The sequence below is a fragment of the Chroicocephalus ridibundus genome, chromosome 7 (assembly GCF_963924245.1).
Source record: "Chroicocephalus ridibundus chromosome 7, bChrRid1.1, whole genome shotgun sequence".
Classification (NCBI taxonomy): Eukaryota; Metazoa; Chordata; class Aves; order Charadriiformes; family Laridae; genus Chroicocephalus; species Chroicocephalus ridibundus.
Genome location: NC_086290.1, coordinates 11,265,674 through 11,285,403, shown reverse-complemented (window position 1 = coordinate 11,285,403; position 19,730 = coordinate 11,265,674). Strand labels below are relative to the sequence as shown.

The 19,730-nt window shown below is 51.3% G+C and overlaps 1 protein-coding gene across 5 annotated transcripts in view; it reads right to left on the bottom strand.

Annotated features, from left to right (window-relative positions):
* SLC12A8 (solute carrier family 12 member 8) overlaps nucleotides 1-19,730 on the bottom strand; it is a 56,546-nt gene that overhangs the window by 28,557 nt on the left and 8,259 nt on the right. For all 5 annotated transcript variants that reach the window (XR_010072066.1, XR_010072067.1, XM_063342052.1 and 2 more), the window contains exons 4-5: nucleotides 18,495-18,686; nucleotides 15,310-15,541 (exon numbers count right to left, since the gene is read on the bottom strand). Coding sequence is in view for 3 of the 5 variants with exons in the window: in XM_063342052.1 (XP_063198122.1) it covers nucleotides 15,310-15,541; nucleotides 18,495-18,686 (424 nt within the window). In the remaining 2 variants the exon portion in view is untranslated. The remainder of the gene's footprint in view (nucleotides 1-15,309; nucleotides 15,542-18,494; nucleotides 18,687-19,730) is intronic.

Below are 19,730 nucleotides of genomic sequence, written 5' to 3'. Positions count from 1 at the left end.
CGACGGTTTCTGCCAGGCTGTAAAACTTTGTGCTTGTCTTCATGAAACCACAAATTGTCCTTTTCAAACCACTTCCCCAGCTTGTGCGAGGTCATCTTGAGGTCTGACCCTCTCAGCCAGGCTGCTGCAAGCCCTTCCCAGCTGGGCATCATCTGCAAATTGAATCTGCGTATTCTCTTTTCCATCACCCAAACAGTTAAGGAAAATACCAAATAACACCCAACCAAAACCATGGCAGAACCTCACCAGACGCAGCTGCCTGCTTTGCGAGTGAACCATCTCCCACCATGGTCTTCCAACCAGGTTTTGGGGCTATATAATTCAACGATGGGCTGATCCAGGCACTTTGAGTGCCCTGTGTCTCCTTTGTCACACAAAAGGCCAAGTATACAACCAGACAACATTTTCTGTGATAGCGTTTTGGCCATACCATGGCCAAATAGAGACCGTGAGACCCATGAGTCCAACATCTGACCTGCACCTGTGTGTCTCTGACCTCTACCAATCTTAAGAAGCCAAACGATCTCTCATGCACCATCCATCCGTCTGCTGTTCCCTTTCCCACTTGACTCCCCTAAGTGTAAATCCTGGGTGTAAGAGACAAAGCCTGAAACCATGGCAGATGTCACCAGAGCCACAGAAAATGACAGCCATGGATTTGTTGAAAGAGCCACAGGATGCGCCTACATCTCCATCCCACTTCTGCTTCCTTTCCTCGCCGCTCTGGCAGGCAAGAGGAAGCCCAGCCATTCCACATTTCCCCTTTAAACAGAACCAGGAGCTTTCTTGTCTAATTAAAGAAAAGTTCATCCAAATGTCACTTGTTATTGCAACCTCATTTCTCAGTCAATCACCCTCCCGTGAAGCCAATCTCACGTCCCTTTCGATGGGTTTTACGCCAGGATTTGCAGTCGCCATGAATTTAAGCAAGCTATTGCCACGCGACCGCGGAGCTGAGAACGACTCCCTGTGAGCATCTCCTGGCTGCCCTTGTGCCTGCGACCAGAGCGAGTCATCTGTGACCTTTCAGCTGTCATATTAATGGGACTAATTGTAGCTGACGGGGCAATTGGGCTGAAAATCATCCAAAACAAAACAGGAATCAGCAACTGAGACCAATCGGTTAAACCAACAGAGCAGTCGGTCGGTTGTTCTCAGAGTCAATTATCCACATCCCATTGAAAGTGCACTTCAAAAGGACGAGCTTCGGAAGGAGGAGGGAAGGAAACGCGATAGGGTCTATATTTGGCTCTCTGATCTCCAAACAAGGCAAGATCATTTTTTAAATTTTTTTTTTTTATAAGAGGATCTTTTCCTCCAGCTAACTGCTGGGTACGTGAGACCCAAGCCAGATTCCTCCCTCCACGCTCATTGCAAAACGTTTGTCTGACAAATTTTGCTCTCAATTCATTTATGCAACCCCACAGCCTCTAAATCCTGCCTTTAATGATCCCGCTCTCGGTTGGCTTGCAGAGGGCTGGAGCTGAACTGCTATAAACAAACTTCCCAGTGTCACGCTAGAAGGAGAGGAATCTGGTTCCTTCTCTGTGCGTGTCAGCCTTATGGGAAATGCACAATAAAGAGTGGTAACAATTTATTTTCATCATTAGATACTCAATAAGAAGCAGGCAAATAATGGATTTCTCAAGTGGTTGAGCTGAAGTAAATAAACAACGGGGGGGAAAATTGACATAGAGCAACATCTGAATTATTCCTGTGATTTTTGACAAATTAAGTCCTTCGAGTTGCCCTTATTAAAATTATGTAATAAACAATAGAAACAACTGAGCAAGCTTCAAATGGAAGAGCTTCCAGGCTGAGCATCCTCCATCCACAAGCGCAGGGGGACCGCAGGGAGCTGCACATCAGCCTGATGCAGGTGGAGGAGGAGGAGGAGGAAGGTGGCCGGGATTTTCACATCCCCCTGGCCACCGCAGATGCCTGGGAGGGGCTACCAGCCTTCACCTGGTTGCCATCACTGCATCCCTCCCTCCGCCCCAGCTAGTTTCCACATTTAAGCTTTTCTTGCCACTTTCTCCCACCTCTCGCCCCGTGGAAGAGGATGAAAGCAGCCGAGGCAGTTTTCGGCACTTGGGACCCACCTTAGCCCCTCCAAAAAGCCTGGGGTTTCGGAGCGGCACTTGAGGAGGCTGGAGAAGGGGCACGAGGCGAAGCCATGGTTACGCGGGGTCAGGCCATTATGCAACGGCACAGAGGACGAGGGTGCTGCCAAGTTCCAGGCAACCTGGAGCTCATTACAGATTAGTCAAGTCTTGGCCAAATTCAATAAGCCTGTTCACAAGCTTAAGGTTAAGTAAACCCTGGCACCGAGGCAGGGGCTAAATAATGCAAAAATGGAAAACCACCTTAAGAAACAACTCCCAGAAGACGGTCATGTAGAGCACTCTGCTCGTGATTAGAGATTTTAATTATGAAGGTGGATGCTGAAGGCTTGAAGTAGTGAGATTTTTTTCTTTTCCTAAATAAGTAAGCCCACACGTTCGCGCCTGGAAGGTACTTGCTGAGATTTGCTTTCAGAGAAACAGCTGGAAATGTTTGTCTTGCAGCACATTTCCCAGGTCTGACCCCAGCACTTTCAGGATCCTGTGTGATGTAAGAGGTGGAGAGCCAAAAAGTAATTACATATCCTTAGCATAATTATCTGCTTTCTCTCTCTTTCCCCTCTTCTTCCTCCACCTCAAAACCCTTCTGGCTTAAGCTCTGAAATCCAGCCGTTCCCCTTGGACACCAGTCCAAGCGCATGCCCAGAGTGAGGTCCCAGTGAAGGTGCTGGAGGTACCTGGGCACGCCAGTGTGGAGGGAACAGGAATGGTCCCCACAGTCTGGTCCCACCACAGCTGCCATCCTCACCTGTACACACACCTTCACAGCAAGATGAAGTTTCACTCCTTCTCGCCAGCCACATGCCTGCATTTTCTTCCTCCAAACTCTTAGCTGAGGGCAAGGTACAAGACGGGTACTTCTGAGCCGTTAACTCCCTGGTGGGTGAGTCAAACCCTGTCAGGTTGGTAACTCTCAGAAGACGTGGTCTATCAGATGACTCTTGGGTGGCCTTCTGCTTCAGCGAGGGAGGACTGCATTTTTCCCTCAAAAAGCCCTTGCAATAGTAAATCTGCCCCTGCCTGCAGAAGAAGGTCATCCATGGATGGTCTGATGGTCACCAAACTCACCGAAGTGTACTTACTAGGCACAGCCTATCACACAAGACCAGCATCTTCACTCGCCAAGGGAAAGTCAGGTATGCCTGGCTTTAGTGAAGCAGTATTTTGATGCCAAAATACCACCAGCAATAGTTTTTAGAGCACCTCAGAGTGCACTTGCAGATACACAGGACTGGCCGTCCTCATAGAAACTGCGGATGTGCAGAGATGGATGCAAAGCCATGAATGCCATCCCAACCCCACAGCCTTTTTATCTTTGCCTTCTCCCAACACTGTGTAAATACTTAAATTTAATTTGAGGCAACAAGCAGCACAGGATCCTCTGTCACAACAGCTCTGAATGACACAACCCTGCTCTCGACAGCTCGCCTTCCCAGCGAAGGGGCTACTCGCACACGCCGGAGAATGACACGGATTCGGCTGACCGCAACCAGCTCAGCAACGCCACGCAGCGCAACCCAAGGAAGGTCACGGTGCACCTCCCCAGCAGACCGGCATCATCAAAGAGGCACGAAGAGGTCACCTGGGTCATAAATAACACTTTAATCACCTTTCCCAACAGAATAAAAAATGAACATATCAAAGCGGTGCAGTGGCAAGCCCCACCTCTCCGCATCCCTCCCTGCACACGCTCGGCTTCCTGTGTTTGGGCTTGTTTAACACCCGCATTAACGATCACATTTCCAATGCTCTTCCAAGGCCTTTCCGTGCCTTCGCAACCGCCCAGCTCCAGCTCCTTAGGTCCTCCCACCTCCCGCTCGTGCGGGCGTCACGCAAAATGCCAAGTCAGCAGAAACCACACCATCTTTTTTTTTCCCAGACAAGTCCTACACCACCATCTCTGCTCCCAGGTGTTGTCCTACTGCTGCCAGCCCGGTACAGGGCAGACAGAGGCGGAGATGTACAAGAAACATGTATAAAGGTTGGGAAGCAAAAGGGTGAGAGGGAAACAGCGCTGGAGGTGAAGAGAGGACAGTACGGTGGTTTTTCCATGCCACCCTTCCACCGCCCAACTTGCTGTGGGCTGACACTCAGCCTGCGAGATGCATGAACAGATTTTCACCAGAACATCCCCAGTCCTCTAAAAGATGGAGAACTGGTGACTCATGGAAGCAAAGTGCATTAAGAGCCAGAGCCGTGCTGGCAGGTACTGAGAATAAACATAACCTTTGCTGAACTTGTGCAGAGGTACAGAAATGTTTTAACATCTTCCAGGACATCTCCTGCCTCACCTTTGGATATACAAGTTCTGGCTGGAAGACTGGGAAGAAAGAGAAGGAAAAGAGAAGAGCTGCAGGGGAGTGAGCTGGAGGAGGATGGGATGGACCGAAGAGATCAATCCGCTGTCTCCTGACAGCTACCGGTGGACTCATCTACCCAGGGGACCACACTCTTCAAAGCCAGGCTGCCCTTTTCTGGAGCAACAAGTGTGCCACAAGAGTCAGCGTGGACCAGCACAGGCTTTCGATGAGCCAGGAGCACGTCTGCTCCATGCAGGACTTGTGGGCAGCAGCACAGCTCCGCAGCCCAGAGAAGAGCAAACACAAGACTTCTGAAACCTGTCCCTGCAGATTAGCCCTCCACGTGTCATAAATGACGTCATGCCTTGGGTTCGCCTCAGTCCTCAGGGCCACCTCCTACCTGCTGACAGCTCCCACAGCCTCAGCATTTCTGCTTTGGGAGTCTTAAACTAGGTGGTCTTAAAAATAGAGAGGAATTTTGGAATACAGGCAGGTCAGTGATTACGCAGTGATAAAAACGCAGCTACTACGCAATTAACACAACAGCACGTGGCCACACTGCCAGATCAGCGCAGAAAGATGGCAGAGCATCTGCTGGAGCTGCCGGGGCACCGAGAGACGGGGGATGCGGGAGCTGCTGGCAGCCCTCAGCACAAAGTGCTGGGAAGAAGAGGAGGTAGGAACGGGAAGGGACTAAATTCCCTCTGTAATTTCCTCCCTAAATCCCAGTTAAACACATTGACTATCAAAAGAGCTCAGAGCGACTGCAGATTGCCACAGGCAGCGGGAATGCCTGCTGTCTCCCCATGCCAGCAGGAGGGTGCCAGCTGAAAATTAAGCATTGGGTGCCATAGCCAGCATCTCCCCGTGTCTCGCCGGCCATGGCAAGCAGTGTCCTCAAAAATGCCAAAGTCAAGTTGAGCAGCAAGAGGCAGCCCAGGGTGGGGAGAGGAGCCCATGACTATTTTTCCACTCGCGGTGCACAAATAAGCTCCTATTTTATCGCTAGCACTAGGGTAGATGGCTTCATAAATCAGGACAAACAGCACACTTATGTTTCAAATTCGTCAGAGCTGCAAGTAGCAAAAACCAGACAGGTTTTAGTGAAAAAAAAAAAATTTGGCAGGACGATTGTGGAGGGGAGAAGGATCAGAGCAATTTTAAAAAGAGAAGGAAAGGAGTTCCCTTGCCCAAGACTTTCTCTGCACCCATAATAAGCCCGGCAAACCCAAAATGAGAGATTATGTAAAGTCTGTAATTGAAGGAGTGAAAGCCACAGTTAAAACAATCTAAAAAGGCCAAGCCCTGAGAAAGGCAACTCGAATCCCTTATCTTTTGATGGAAAAGAATGTGCTCCCTGAGATTAATGACGTGTTTACCCGAAAGGAAATCGCCGCCCTTCTGAAGCAGCGAGTGTTTGTTCCTCCCGATCCCCTGTTTTCTGCTCCAGAGCTGATCTCCCAAACCTCCTGTTTAAAGTCAACACACAATAACGGCTTCCTGCTGCCGCAGGCTCCGAGGGATCCCACCATTAACCCTCTCCCGAAAACCACCCTCCACTGCACCTGCCCGGCCCGGCCACTGCAAACGGGGACAAAAATGGGGTATTTTGGTCACGTTTCCATCACCAGCACGGAGACAGGCATCACACCGGTGGCTGCCAGCAACCTTGCTGCAGGGCGATGAATCACCCCCCTGCATAAATATTTCTCGGTTGAACAGACAAATTAGCAAGCATGGGGACTGACAGCGCTGTCGAGGGGAAGCACTCACTGTCTATTTTCCTGTCTTGCTCCTCTCCGAAGTCTCCGGACGCAGAAGGGCGACCTCTTCTCAGGTTGCTTGGGGTTTCAGCAGCATGGCCTGCCGCAGGATGCTCTTGGAGAGAGGTCTAACACCAGCCGGTGCAATGTTCTGCTGTCTTACAGGACGCAGGGAGAAGCACTTGTGCACTGAAAACCCTCAAGCGAGCAAGAAATCCTAGAGCAGAAGCGCTGGAGGGCGATCTGTTTGAGGAAACCTGCAAAAGAACTCACTCAGGGACCACCAGTCCTTTGCATACTTGGCAAACCCAAGTATTCGCATCCTCCCCCTCTGCCCAGCTCATCAGGCTTGGAGACTGTTTAGCCTGGAGGAGAGAAGACTGAGAGCGGATCCCATCGATGCTTATAAGGATCTCAAGGGCGGGTGACTAGAGTATGGGGCCAGGCTCTTTTCAGTGGTGCCCGGCGACAGGGCAAGGGGCAAGGGGCACAAGCTGGAACACAGGAAATTCCATCTCAACATGAGGAAAAACTTCTTTACTTTGAGGGAGACAGGGCACTGGCACAGGCTGCCCAGAGAGGTGGTGGAGTCTCCGTCTCTGGAGATATTCAAAACCCACCTGGACGCGTTCCTGTGCAACTGCTCTACGTGACCCTGCCCTGGCAGGGGGTTGGACTGGATGATCTCAGAAGTCCCCTTCCAACCCCTACTGTTCTGTGATTCTGTAGACCCCGAGAAGGGGACTCAAGCCCTAGGGGTGTCTGACCCCCAGTAAATGCACTCGCACGCCACCCCAATCTTCTCCCGGTCTGGGGACCTCAGAGCATCCCGACCATCAGAGCCACCAGGTCACGAGCATCCTCCTCTCCCTAAAGCCAACGGGCCTGCAATAAGGGGTCCTGGCCAACAGCTATAAATAGCACAGAAGGCAAAATAAACAAAGGGAGCTGCTTAAATTGGTCTCCAATGTTCATATTTAGCTAACAGGGCAATTTTCATCTGCAGGATGCTGTCACCTCTCTCAAATCGTGAAGCAGCTGACACTTCCCCTGAGCTCTCCCCAGCCACGTCGTGGCTCCTGTGGGACTGGGCTGGGTGCGGGGAAACACTAATTTCTGCCCAGCTCCCATGCGCCTGCTTTATCTCCACCTCGGCTTCTCAAGAGGACAGAGAAGTGAAAAACCACCAGTGTACAAAAGAGGACACACAGAGCCCAAAAGCGCCCACACAGGCAGCTCCTCATCACGGAACTCCGGTGCCTCAGCACTGCTTAAATAAAGGAAAACTCAGGAATGTGCCCATGGCAGTAGCTAGCAGAGTCCTTTGACACTTACTCTGTCTGTACAGGTTGTTGGGTTTTAATTATTTTTTTTTAAAAAGCAAAAAAATGTATAATTTCTGTAGGTGGAATATCTGAAATTTTGGTTAGGAGAAAAAAGGAAGAGACTTTAACACGGGTATTTCAACTTTATATAAAGTCCACTTGTGCTTTATATTATTTAATGCGAAGCACTAGACTTGCCGTAATATATAAAATCCTTCCACTGCTATTTTATTTTTTGATGTGGTATCCGCCACCTGGCTTGTTCAGCGGTATTCCAACCAGCCAGAGGAAATGGGTTTTATTCACTACAAAGAGGACGAGAAGTAAAATGTTCCTTGCTTCACCCTTTTTCTAGGAAAATAGTTTGCATCAATGGGATATTATTATTAATTATAGAGTGGTATTCCTTGGAAGTCAGGCCCAGAGTCCCTGGTTGAGGGAGGCTCTGCAGAACTTCTCCGATGAAAAAGCCCAGCCTTGAGAAATCAGAATTTAGGCTGAGTCAAGGCGCAACAATGGGAGGAAAATGGAGGGTATTTGAGCAGCAGCAGCGATGACACACATCCTTTGGGCTCGTTGGAGTGACCTCCTTTCTAACTCGGAGCCGCTCCGTGTATTGCTTGGGACAAAGCCCAATCCCTGTCGATCAAATCCCCATCTTTCAAAGGAAAGTAGTTGACCAAAATGTAACATAATCCACCGGACCCTGCCACGGTCTACAGAGCCTTCTGCCATGGTCTACAGAGCCTTCTGCCATACTCATGATGAGGTCATCCCGTACTTCCAAGTTAGGGATATATTATGCAGATGACAATGGTATTTTCAAAAGAAAACTACTCCGTCTGTTGATGTTTTGATTCTCTGTCCAAAACAATACTTTGATTTTATTTTGGGGAGGTTCTCGTTATCCTCTATACCACACACACAGCTACAGCTTCAAGGCTAGTTTCAAACTGCAAATCAAACAGGAAATCAAACAGTGTTTGATTGTGGAAAGGTTGAGCAAGATGTTGTCCCTTAAAAGGATTTTTTTTTTGTTTGTTTGAAACTATTAATTGAATTCAGTTTAAATCGGAGAATACATTTTCCCTACCAAAATCACGTTTTTCAACAAATGCATTTCCCCTTTGAGTAGAAAAGAAAACCAGCAAGAACCACCAGGCCGTCATCCAGGCCAGCGAAGGCACAACCAGGCTAAAATCTCTTACCTGCAGGCAAAAAAGGCCAAAAATTGTTAACACAAGCCAGCAGAGAAGATGATGAGCAGTAGATAAAGACCTGTGTCCCATGCAAAGTCTTCTCTTTAGCTTAGGGGAAGAATGCGAACTAGAAGTGAAGCGGCTGGAGAAAGAATCTAGTATCTAGAAATTATCTTCATAAATTAAATCCTTAAATAAGGAAAGCTGATTCAGGGCACAACTGAACTGTGACTGGAATTAAGCACCAGGGGAATGAAAAAAGAGGAGGTAAAATACCTCCATCATTTGAAAACAATTATGTAGTGTCACCAAAAAAAGAAAAAAAAAGAAAAAAAATCAATGCAATTAAATAAAGCTGTCCTGTTTAAACAAAGCAACGGGGAGAGATGGAGAGATTATGGGATGATATATATCTTCCTCGAGCCAGTCAGATTTATTAGGTCTCTAGCATTAAACAAGTCACTGCTAAACAGAGAGCCTGCATGGGAGGTTTTATGGGGGGAGCGGGTGGGGAAAGCCCACGTGAAGGCAGCGTCCAGTGGGGGACAAAGCCAGACGAGGCATTTCAGGATTTCTTTACAAGCTCTAGGAAGACGAGCTTAGCGTCGCCTCGCAGGGGAACAGCAAAGAAATTAAAGGTTAAACCAACCGCCTACAAAATCTCCTGGATAAATCAGGAGCAGTATTACCCATTAAGCAAGTTTAAACCCGTGACAGCCTCAGCAAACCCCCTCCCGCTCCAGGGATGGACCTGGGCCAGCCCTGCCCGGACGGCACTGTGCCGCGGCACATTTTGGGGTGCCGAGGGAGGCCAGGACCTTCCTCCTCCTCAGCACAGGCGGCAGAGGGCTGCTCGCTCCCAGGCCCCACGTGCCCCCTCGGACGGCTCAGCCTGGAGAAGAGAAGACCAAAGCAGAGCACAAGAAGTCTTCCAAGCAAGGTGGTTTAACGCAGAAAGGAAGGACACCCAGCTGGTCCCCAAGTCCTCGAGAGACCCAAAGCGGTGGGTTTGGGCTGCAGGAAGCGGGGCTTAGCTCAGGATAGCTGCGACTGGAGACGGGTCCCCAGGGATGCAGCGGAGGATCCATTGCCGGAAATACTTAAGAGCAGGTTAGATGCATATGGCACCCCCAGCACAGCCCGGCGGGCGTAGGAGGGCAGGGACCCGCAGGCTCTGAGACCTCCTCCCCTCCTCCTTACCCACCTCCTCGGAGATGCTCAGGGTGGTGGGCTCAGAAATCCCGCCTGGCTCTGGGATGCCAGCCCCGGCCCCCGGCGAGGAGCAGCAGCTGTTCCGACACTCCGAGCATCCATCGGCAGGCGAGACCACTGCTCCTCAACAGCATCCTACTGCCAGGTGTCCTCCAGCGAGGAAACACCGTGAAAACCTACCTACAAACAGGGCAGCAGAGTGGAACCATGCCGCAAAGTTACATCCCAACCTCATTTTTTCTACTTTTTCTTTTCTTTTTTTTTTTTTTAAAAATAAACTGCTTTAAATACCTACTTCAGAGAGCCCGGACAGAGTGGTGTAGCTTTCCTCTCACTATCTAAATAAGGCCCCTAACAATGTTATCACTTTTCAAAACACATCTGTCCCGCAGCTCCTAGCCCAGACAATTGGCAGGTAACCAGTTAATAAATGTCTTCGCCAGACTGTTGAATAGGCTGGCCCCGGCTCAAGAGTGATGTCAGGGCCATTCAATGCGCTATAATTGGAAAAACCTGGGGAAAGCAATCCCATGTTTTTTAATAAATAAAGAGCGTATTAGCAGCCTCCTGCTTTTATTCACTACGGTGTCTACCTTGTTCGGTAGCAAAGTGGGATTATTTTTTTTTTTTTCTGCTGACACTCGCTCGGTGATTTCTACTTGGAACTTGATGCCAGTTTCCAGATGTGTCTCAGGCCAGGAAGTCAGCAATCAGCCTGGATAAAGCCTCTGGGATTCGTTGCAGATCTTCTTCTGACACACACATCCTTCCTGCACCCTCTCTTATGAAAATGGGGCACACCCCTCGTACCCAAAAATACAATAAAACAACCCAGAGCCAAGCAAAAGCCCCTGATTAGGACGCTTTGATCACTTTCACATTAAAAATGTGAGAATATACCTAATTAATTCAATCTATCAAAGCCCCCGAGGCACCGTTTGAGGGATCTTTACAACACTGGAGTGTTTATATATATAAATCACTTTAACAATTGCAGGTTCCCCGTCTGCTGGAGCGGCCCCAGGCGAAGCTCCTCTCCTGCAGCTCCTCACCAGTGGTACCCACGGCAGAGCATCAGCTCCCCTGGCTCGGCCACGGGACGCCTGCGGGGGATGAATGGTCCAAAGGACTCATCCTCGGAGGGAGAAGCGAGAATAATAAATGTGTTTTCTGCGCTCTGTGTGAGCAGCTTTGGGAAGCTAAAACCCAAGTGGGTGCGATGAAGGATGTGGTTTGCATGGAAAATAATCCCAAGCAGGGGCACCCTGACAGCAACGCGCCTTTCAAGCCTCCCCGTGTCCCTGGGAAATGAACTACCCGGGTTTCCCAGCTGGGCTCCACGCTCGCCCCAACCCCACGGTACCATCTGCTGCAGGATGGGGCAGGGGGGGTTCCCAGCCCAAGAGGACCTAATTATTGCATTCCCAACAAAAGAATTTTATTTTTTTTCCCCCAGGCACTTAAGATGCTGTTGTCAGGCCTCTTTCGCTCACATGGCGATTCCTTTCATCTCCCCAACAAAGTGCGACCAAATTAACACCAGCTCTCCCCCCAACAACCACCACCACCCCCCCCGATGCGCTCCCGCAGCCGCTCTGTTTCAACAGGGCACCTGAGAGCCGCTGCCAAAACAGGAAAGCAGGCGCCTAATTGAAAGGGAGTATTTGGGAGTCACCCTACACAAAAATTAGCAGAGATATGCTAGGAAAATAAAAATGTGGGCATTAACGGCGGGCTTATCTTCTTTTTCCATGACTCTAACATTCGGGACATGAAGAGGCCAAAAAGTTTCACATACTGTTCTGAGGAGCTGGTCACGGAAAGGAGCATCCTCTCCTTTACATTCGCCGCCCCCCCCCCAAGATAATTCAGGCTGATTTTGAGGCATGGACCTCCAGAGTTAAAATGCAAACATACACAAGCCAGAAAAACCCCGTATTGCTACCACGGGTCTGGCTTAGTTATGGGTTGAGAAGCCAAGCGCTGCCTGATTTCAATTCACCTGCGTTAGGTTTGGTAAAAACACTAAGCTATGCCTGGGGAGAAAGAGAATACGGACGTTTCCCATCCCAAGGAAGGAGCATGGGGGTTTCCATTTCTGGAGGTGGGACTGAATTTTAAGGTGAGTGGCCAGAGACAGCTCAAGGAGGCTGGTTTTCAGGCAGCACCGGGAGCCCCTCTCCTCGCTGCCCACCCCTGGCCAAGATCCCAGCCTGGGACCGTGACCCGTCCCTGGGGGAAGCGCCAGCCAGAGCCAAGGGGAGGATTTGGGATTAACTCCAAAAAAAATCCCCCACACACACCCTGCGGAAAGGAGCAAAAGCCCTCGGGGCCAGGCAGAGGGACGCCGCAGCCTGGCAGGGAGCAGCAGGCAGCCCTGCCTGCACTCTCAGCGGGGTCACCGGCATCTGGACAAGGGACCCAGTGCATTCCCTGTCCGCTGGAGCCGCTCAGATCCTCCAGCCCCAGCTCCGGGCTGCAGGAGCCCGGCCGGCTCTCGGAGCGGGAGCGAGCCACCGCAATGGAGAGAAAAGGAGAAAAAGCAGCGGGAAGCCCTGCCGAGAAGCCCCCTTTTGTGTAAACACGCTCCGTCCTCAAACTAAAAATAAAGGCAAACCACAGGAAGGGAGTGAGTGCTTGGACAATATCCGATTTGGTGTGTGCCTGGGTGTGAGCTGAGGGAATGGGGAGAAGAGCAGGGGACTCCACCCAGCGCAACCACACAAAGGCAGCCGTTTAAGACCTTCAAGATGGACAGGCATTCCTGGAGATTATTTAAATCCAAATAACTGCTGCTTGGCAGATGCACAGTCCTTTGGTATGTGCGCAGCACTTGGAAATGTTAAGTGAGGGAAAAGGCTGCCATGGTAGGAACAGGAAAGGCAGGATGTTCGCACAAGGCCATTTTACAGGTTCGGAGACGGAGACCCAAGGCTGTGAACTGAAACCCCATAAACCTCTCATAAAACAAGGCAGCAACCCAGGCAAGATGTCAACCGAAATCTTCCCAGCTCACAGGTCTGTCCCCAAAAATCACTTCTCCCTGCACACTGCCCTTCGCATCTCAGTCGCTGAACCAGACCCAAAGCAACTGCCTGCTCCGATGGCTGCAGAGAGCGGATCACCCGTGCTCGGGGCGGGAAAGGATGCAGCTAAAGCACAGCGGGCAAGAACAGAAGAACGGAATGGAAGATGCAGTATTTTGCCCAAGGCTGAGGATAATTAATATCTCAGTCGGCTGCCCATCTCAAAGCGCTCTCAAATGCTTCCCCGGGTGCTGGGCTCTGATTCACAGCACCCCACCACTGCCACCAGCCGAATCTCAAAGGATGGGGCGTCACCGACACCTGCAAGTCCCACCCGCACCCTCCTGCGCTTGCTTTGCCGGAGGGATGCTTTGCTGACGGATGCAATCCCACCCAAGAGACAGGCATCCATCCATGATCCATGCCCTGCAGAAAGCAGTGCAAGACAGAGCGAGGAGGCTTCTTGAAGCCCGGCACTCAGCGTTGGTGCTGACACACCACTCAGAGGCCTTCTGGGGAAATGCAGGACTTGGGAGGAACCAACCGTTCAGCCTGGGCTTGAAACAGTTCTCTCACACAGAAGCAGTCTGTAAAAGCAGAGAAACCCACAGCTCTCCCCAGCCAGCCTTAGGGTCGGGGTATGGTCCCCACTGTAGGTCCCACAGTACGGGCAATGCTGCTCTGGGGTACTGGTGTTTGGGGCTTCAATCTGGCCACCATCAGCCCAACCCATTGGAAACCCTTCTCTCTTCAGCCAGGCACAGCTAACCTGCAGCATCTGCAGTGCCCAGTCGCCTTGTTTCCCTTCCTTTCTCTATTTTCTGTCAGAAGAAAATGAGATAGTGCTCGGCAATGGAGGAAATCAAAGATGACTACGTTGACCTCCACTTGGGCATGTCCTCTGCTGATGTTCGTATTCCTCTTACTCTCTCCTCCCAGTCCCATGTTCACTTTCCTACCACCAGCTCTCACTCCAAGCATTCATTTTCTGTCTACTACTAGAAAGGTCTCTAGGTCGACGTTAAAGGTGTCCTCAGAGCACAACCAAAATTCAAACTCTCCCCCCCCCCCCCCCCATTTCCTTTAGAAAACAACTTCCTATGAAACACAGCTGTTTGGAGCAGGTCAGTTGCTTTCTCCGCAAAACACGCCACACTGAGCACAACCGTCCTCGCTTCGTTCTCATTTCCAAGTGTCTGCTGAGACTTTTGCCGGCTTCCATTTGGGGCATTTTGTACACGCTAAACAGAAAATGCAAACGCTTTTCCCCAAGGCTCTCTCCGAGAGAGGAGCAGCTTCTGCCCCGACCCCACCGTCCTTCTACACCGTACCAGCAGCACAAAACAGCAGCAGTGTGAAAAGACAGTGCGCCATCGGCACTACGAACACCTACACGACTTACCTCCTGCTGCCCGACTTGGCAGCTGAATCCTGACTAAATCAAAACCGAAGATCTTTCCTTTAAATCAACTTTAGCAGGTCCCGTGCAACCCCCTAAGGTGCTGCTGGACACAGGGGAAGCCAAGAAGAAGGTGACACCTTCTGTTTACTCAGCTAATTACACTTCGTTATTGCTGGAGCGGCGGCTGCAGCACTCATGGACCCCTTCCACCGCAACTCCACGTGTCTTGAGATGTGTTTCCCTGCCAACGCTCTCGGGATGAGGACAGAGGGACGGGAAGGGGACCCGGGGTGCAAACAGGGCTGCAGGTGGGAGCCCCGAACCTTGGCTTTGCCCAAGCTGGAGCCGCCGCTGCAGGCTGAAGTCAAGGCTGGGGAAGGTTAACGGGGCAGACTTGCACCCACGGCTCCTTGAAACCCCAGCAGTCACCTGCCCCAGCCCACCCAGCTCCCTCCTCAGCTCCCCAACACGGCCCCGGGCAGCAAATCCAGGGGTGTGCAGCCCAGGGTCAGCGCTGGCGGCACTTCTCACCACAGCCAGGCTCTGCGTGACCTCAGGGGTCTCTGGGGAGAAGATCTCCTTAATGCCAAGTCACAATCCTCTGTTTTCGTGGGCACAATGCTCAATGCAGAGTTGGACAGCAGAAGGCCACAAACAGCGACCACAAACACAGCCGCTCTCGTTAGGAAACCTCCGAGTGCAAGACAAGTATAACAAGCGCACACACCGAGAGCTCGATTCCTGAGGTTAAACACCCAAATTAGTGAGCCATCCTCAGTCACGCTCCGGAAGCACTTACTCCTTGCAAAATTACGGGTTGCCTCTAAAAGGCAAAGGACATGTCTGGAAGCGCTGAAGTCTACCTCTGCCCAGACGTGTAACTTCACAAGGACACCTAAGGAGAAAACCCCAAGGAATTAACGCCTCCTGACCCCACCGTGATGAACCCCCAGTTTTACCGGGATCAAGGTGTGTAAAGGACCCGATGACGAAGTCCAGCGTCGAGACGGCCAGCAGGAAGAGCAGCAGGAGCTGGAGCCTGATGATCCACTTCACCCCCGCCAGGTTGATGCCCAGCAGGCCCAGCAGGACAGCCAGGGAGATCCCGCGCACCACCCAGATGTTGCTGAGGCTCAGGACATCCGCGATGGACTCCGCAAAGCCAGTGATGTACATGGCCCCTGCAACGCACTGAAGGAGAGAGCTCTGTGAGAGCCCCGCAGGAGAAGGAGGGATGCCCATCTGCAGCCCCCCCACGCCGGGCTGGGGTGGGTGTTTCTGTTCAGACAGACAGACATTCGCTGTCACATTACAATCTTTAATGTTCCTCTGGCCTAGAGGGACTGAGCCTTACTGCTGTAAGACAGCACGCTGCCAGGGCAGCATCCCTGCTGCCCGGGGAAAGAGAGAAGGCTGGGCACTAGGGCCAGCAGCCCAGCAACACTTCACTGGCTTTAAAATTTACCCTCCATTAACGCTCCAGGAGAAACCACACTGGCTTCTTCGCGGGAGAAAAGGATGAGTCAACCACTTAAGTTTCTTCCCTTCTTCTGTTTCCCTGAAGGAAAGGGTCCCCGTTCAACACCTGCCTGAAGAACAGCAGTTTGCTTCCCCCTTCGTTGCCTCCCAGGGGTTATTTTTAACTCGGTGTTTAGTTTGGATATAAAGTCTGGTGTCTCACCGGCTCCCCATCCCGTTGCTGAAAGGGAGCCTGCACTTTTGAGGAGAGCGCAGTGTGCGAGCCGTGGCCCCGGAGCTCCTGGGAAAGCCGCTGGTTTCTCTCGCTGCAGGGCAGGACACACTCTGCCTGGGATGGCCTGGAGTCTACAGGATGGGACATCTGCAGCCCCCGAGCCCACTGCCGGGCAGCAAGCCTAAATACCAGCACGTTTCCCTCCAGAGGGTCCCACTAGCTGCCATTTCAGCAACAAGCCTTTCCAGCGCCTGGCATTAGGGCTCCAAAGATGATGAGGGGACTGGAACACCTCTCTTATGAAGAAAGGCTGAGGGATTTGGGTCTTTTTAGTCTGGAAAAAAGACGACTGAGGGGGGATCTTATCAACACTTATAAATACTTAAAGGGTGGGTGTCAGGAGGATGGGGCCAGGCTCTTTTCAGTGATGCCCAGCAACAGGACAAGGGGTAACGGGCACAAACTTCAGCATAGGAAGTTCTACCTAAACATGAGGAGGAACTTCTTTACTTTGGGGGTGGCAGAGCACTGGCACAGGCTGCCCAGAGAGATGGTGGAGTCTCCAACTATGGAGACATTCAAAACCCGCCTGGACGCGTTCCTGTGCAACCTGCTCTGGGTGACCCTGCTCTGGCAGGGGGTTGGACTAGTTGATCTCCAGAGGTCCCTTCCAGCCCCAACCATTCTGTGACTCTGTGATCCCTGGCAAACCGGGTCGGGGCACACAGCTGCACTGAGTTCTAGGCTGAAATTTGCAGAAACCAGTCCCTTACGAGCCTTTGTAAACCACACACTTTGCTGGGCAAGGAACATAATTGATTCTCAACACCCAGACAAGCGCTGCCACTATCTTTGCTTTTGGGATTTTAGGGATGGACCCGGGAAAACCTCTGCTTGCACAGACAGGTCCTACTGCAAACCACTCCAGGAAAGGAGACTGCAGAGAAAAGCACCAAACCTTGGCCTCATGGTTAGAGCTGTGGTGACCAAACACCCGTCGGTCTCCGTAGGACCTAGCAGACATGTGCTGCATTATTTAGGGCAATTTGATTAAGCCTCTCCTCAGGAGCATCCCAGGAGGACACCAAAGCCCAACCGGGTCTCAGCTCACCTTGGCTGATGCAGGAGGAGCCCATCTCTGCAGCAGCCCCAGGGCACTGAGCCACCTCTCATCTCTGAGGGCATCAGCAGCATGTCGCCGGTCATTCCCCACTTGCCCCAGTCAGACCAGGGAACGGGGAATACCCCCACTTCTGGCTGGACTCGCCTCGTGACGGAGGTTACACGAGCATCTCGTAGCGGGGGAGCAGCCCGCAGCTGGCGCAAAGCACGTCGGGCAGAAAGCACGGACAACGAGAAGGGAAAGGCATCAGCTTTCGGGAGCGGGCAAAGCGTTCCTGAGCGAGCTGCCAGCTCCCACCCCGCAGCCCCCACAGGATGCCGAGGCAGGGGCCGGGGGGGGGGCCACAGCCTGACTTTTACGACCCTCAGGACAGGCTGCAACCTGATTGCTTTCCCAGACGGGGTCCGCTCGGAGAGCCAGAGTGGAAAATATGACAGGAAGGATTCTCATGTGTGGCCCATTTCCATATCTTGGCTTGTAACAGTGTTCAGTTTGCATTTTATGGACACTTGCTTTTAATCTGGAGTGAAAGGAGAAGAGGGGATTATTTTTGGTTTGGGGGTTTTTAAGGGTTTTCGGAGATTGCTGCAAGCCAGTCAGTTAAAAACAAACCTCAATAAAAATGTTTCTCTGCTCACCACATTTTATACTGTTCATAACATCTTTATGGGGGGGAGGGGGTTAAGTTACTGCAGGTTTAAGAGATTAGTTTCCGTTCCTTCTGTTTACTACTTGCGTATTTCGGTGCTCCACCACCACGACAGCTCCTTGGGGCCTTTCAGAAAACCCAGAACTGAGACTCTGGGATCTCAAGAAGTCAATTAGCTGTTGGCCTTACCGCTGCCCAGCTCTCTTCCCATACCAGCTCCACTTCTGCTGGCTCCCCCGGAGAAGCAGCCAAGGCTTGCCCAGTCCCTGAGGGCACAGGGAGCACACCAAGGCCAACCTGCCAGCCCACAGCCGCTCGGGCTTCAGGTGGCCACCACAGCCTCTCCCACTCCGGTTTAAGTCAAATCTCTCACCAGCAAGGGCATGTCCTGGCTATGGGGATACTTTGGGATGGGAGGGCATGTCCTGCACGGTTCACTTGTTGAGACACCCCGTTGTGACCCATGCCAGGAGGCGTATGGCCATGTACAGGCTTGCTCTTGGGCAGCAGAGCGGGGCTGAATGCTGCCCGTGATGTTCTCCCATGCTGCCCAGCACACCGGAGCACCACTCAGATTTTACTTAGAGAATTACCTCCGGCCACACGAAAGCACAAGATTAATATCTGCATTGCAAACTTTCTAAATTTTCTTTAAATAACTTTTTTTTTTTTTAATTACCTGGCCAAAAATATAAAGGAGGCCAATGGTCCCCCCTACTCGACCTCCAAGGACAGTAGAAATCATGAAGTAAACGCCTCCACTTCCGAAGCTGCACTTCTCACACACCCCAATTCCAGATAAGACTGTCACCAGGGCAACCAGGATGACAAAAGACACCAGAAACATGCCCACTACAATGCCAGTGTTTCCCTGCAATGAAAAAAAAAATATAAATCAAATAAAGATCAAATCATGCCAACTCCATTGAGACAGAAAAAGGACGTATCCACTTTCTGGTCACTAATGATCAAAGAATCTGGAGTCATTACAGACTAAAACACACACACATCCCTACTTATCTAATTAATGTAACTGATTGCCTAATTTATAGTTCCTGTTAGCACCTCTTTGAAGACCTGCCTTGTCCTGGGGCTGGACAGACCTTTGCATGAGCAGGTTCTGCGCCGTCACTGGGCTCCTGCATGAATCACTGTTTTTTGTCCTCTGGTTTGAAAAGAATGATGTCAAACAATGATTCAGCCACCGTGGGCAGGGGATCACTGCCTATCTGCACGTTTTAGAATGAAATGCTTTAAAAAAAAAACCGAAACAAACAAACAAAAACCTTTCATAACAAAAAGTAGGTTCAAAATTGAACCTCTGGGATTTGCGACAGCTGATTTATTAACAGCATCAAGCTCACATTTTAATTTTTCAGAACATTTACCTCTAAAAGCTCTGATCCTCCCAGACAATGAGATGCCAAAGAACAAAACCCCAAAGGCAACGCGGCGCGGAAGATAAATAACGCTCTCAAAAGCCAGCGCACGCTGGGCCTTACCGGCGGCACGTACGCCCCGTGGCAGGCGGCTCTCGCCCTCCCTGTACTCGGGGGAGTTTTGTGCAGAGGATTCAGCCCCGAGGAGAAGAGAACTCATTTCTGCTCAGGGAGGAGGGGGTGCCCTGGGAGGAGCTGCTGCACCAGCCATGGTCCCACTGGGGATGAGGGGCAAAACCCTTTGAACAGACCCAGCTGCAGGCCCCTGTTGGCAGCTTTAATGACCAGCATCACCCCTATTTTTGAGGGTTCCGTTTGCCATTTAGGTCGGATTTTCAGAAAGCGAAGGCGCTCAGCACCTCCAAAAGCATTCAAGCACCTCTTCTGAGCTCGGGACCTTCCAACCCTCTCGCGCACGGCTGTGATTTATTTTCCAGGGTCAAAAGTTTTCCCTCGTGCTCCAGCCCGCCTTCCCC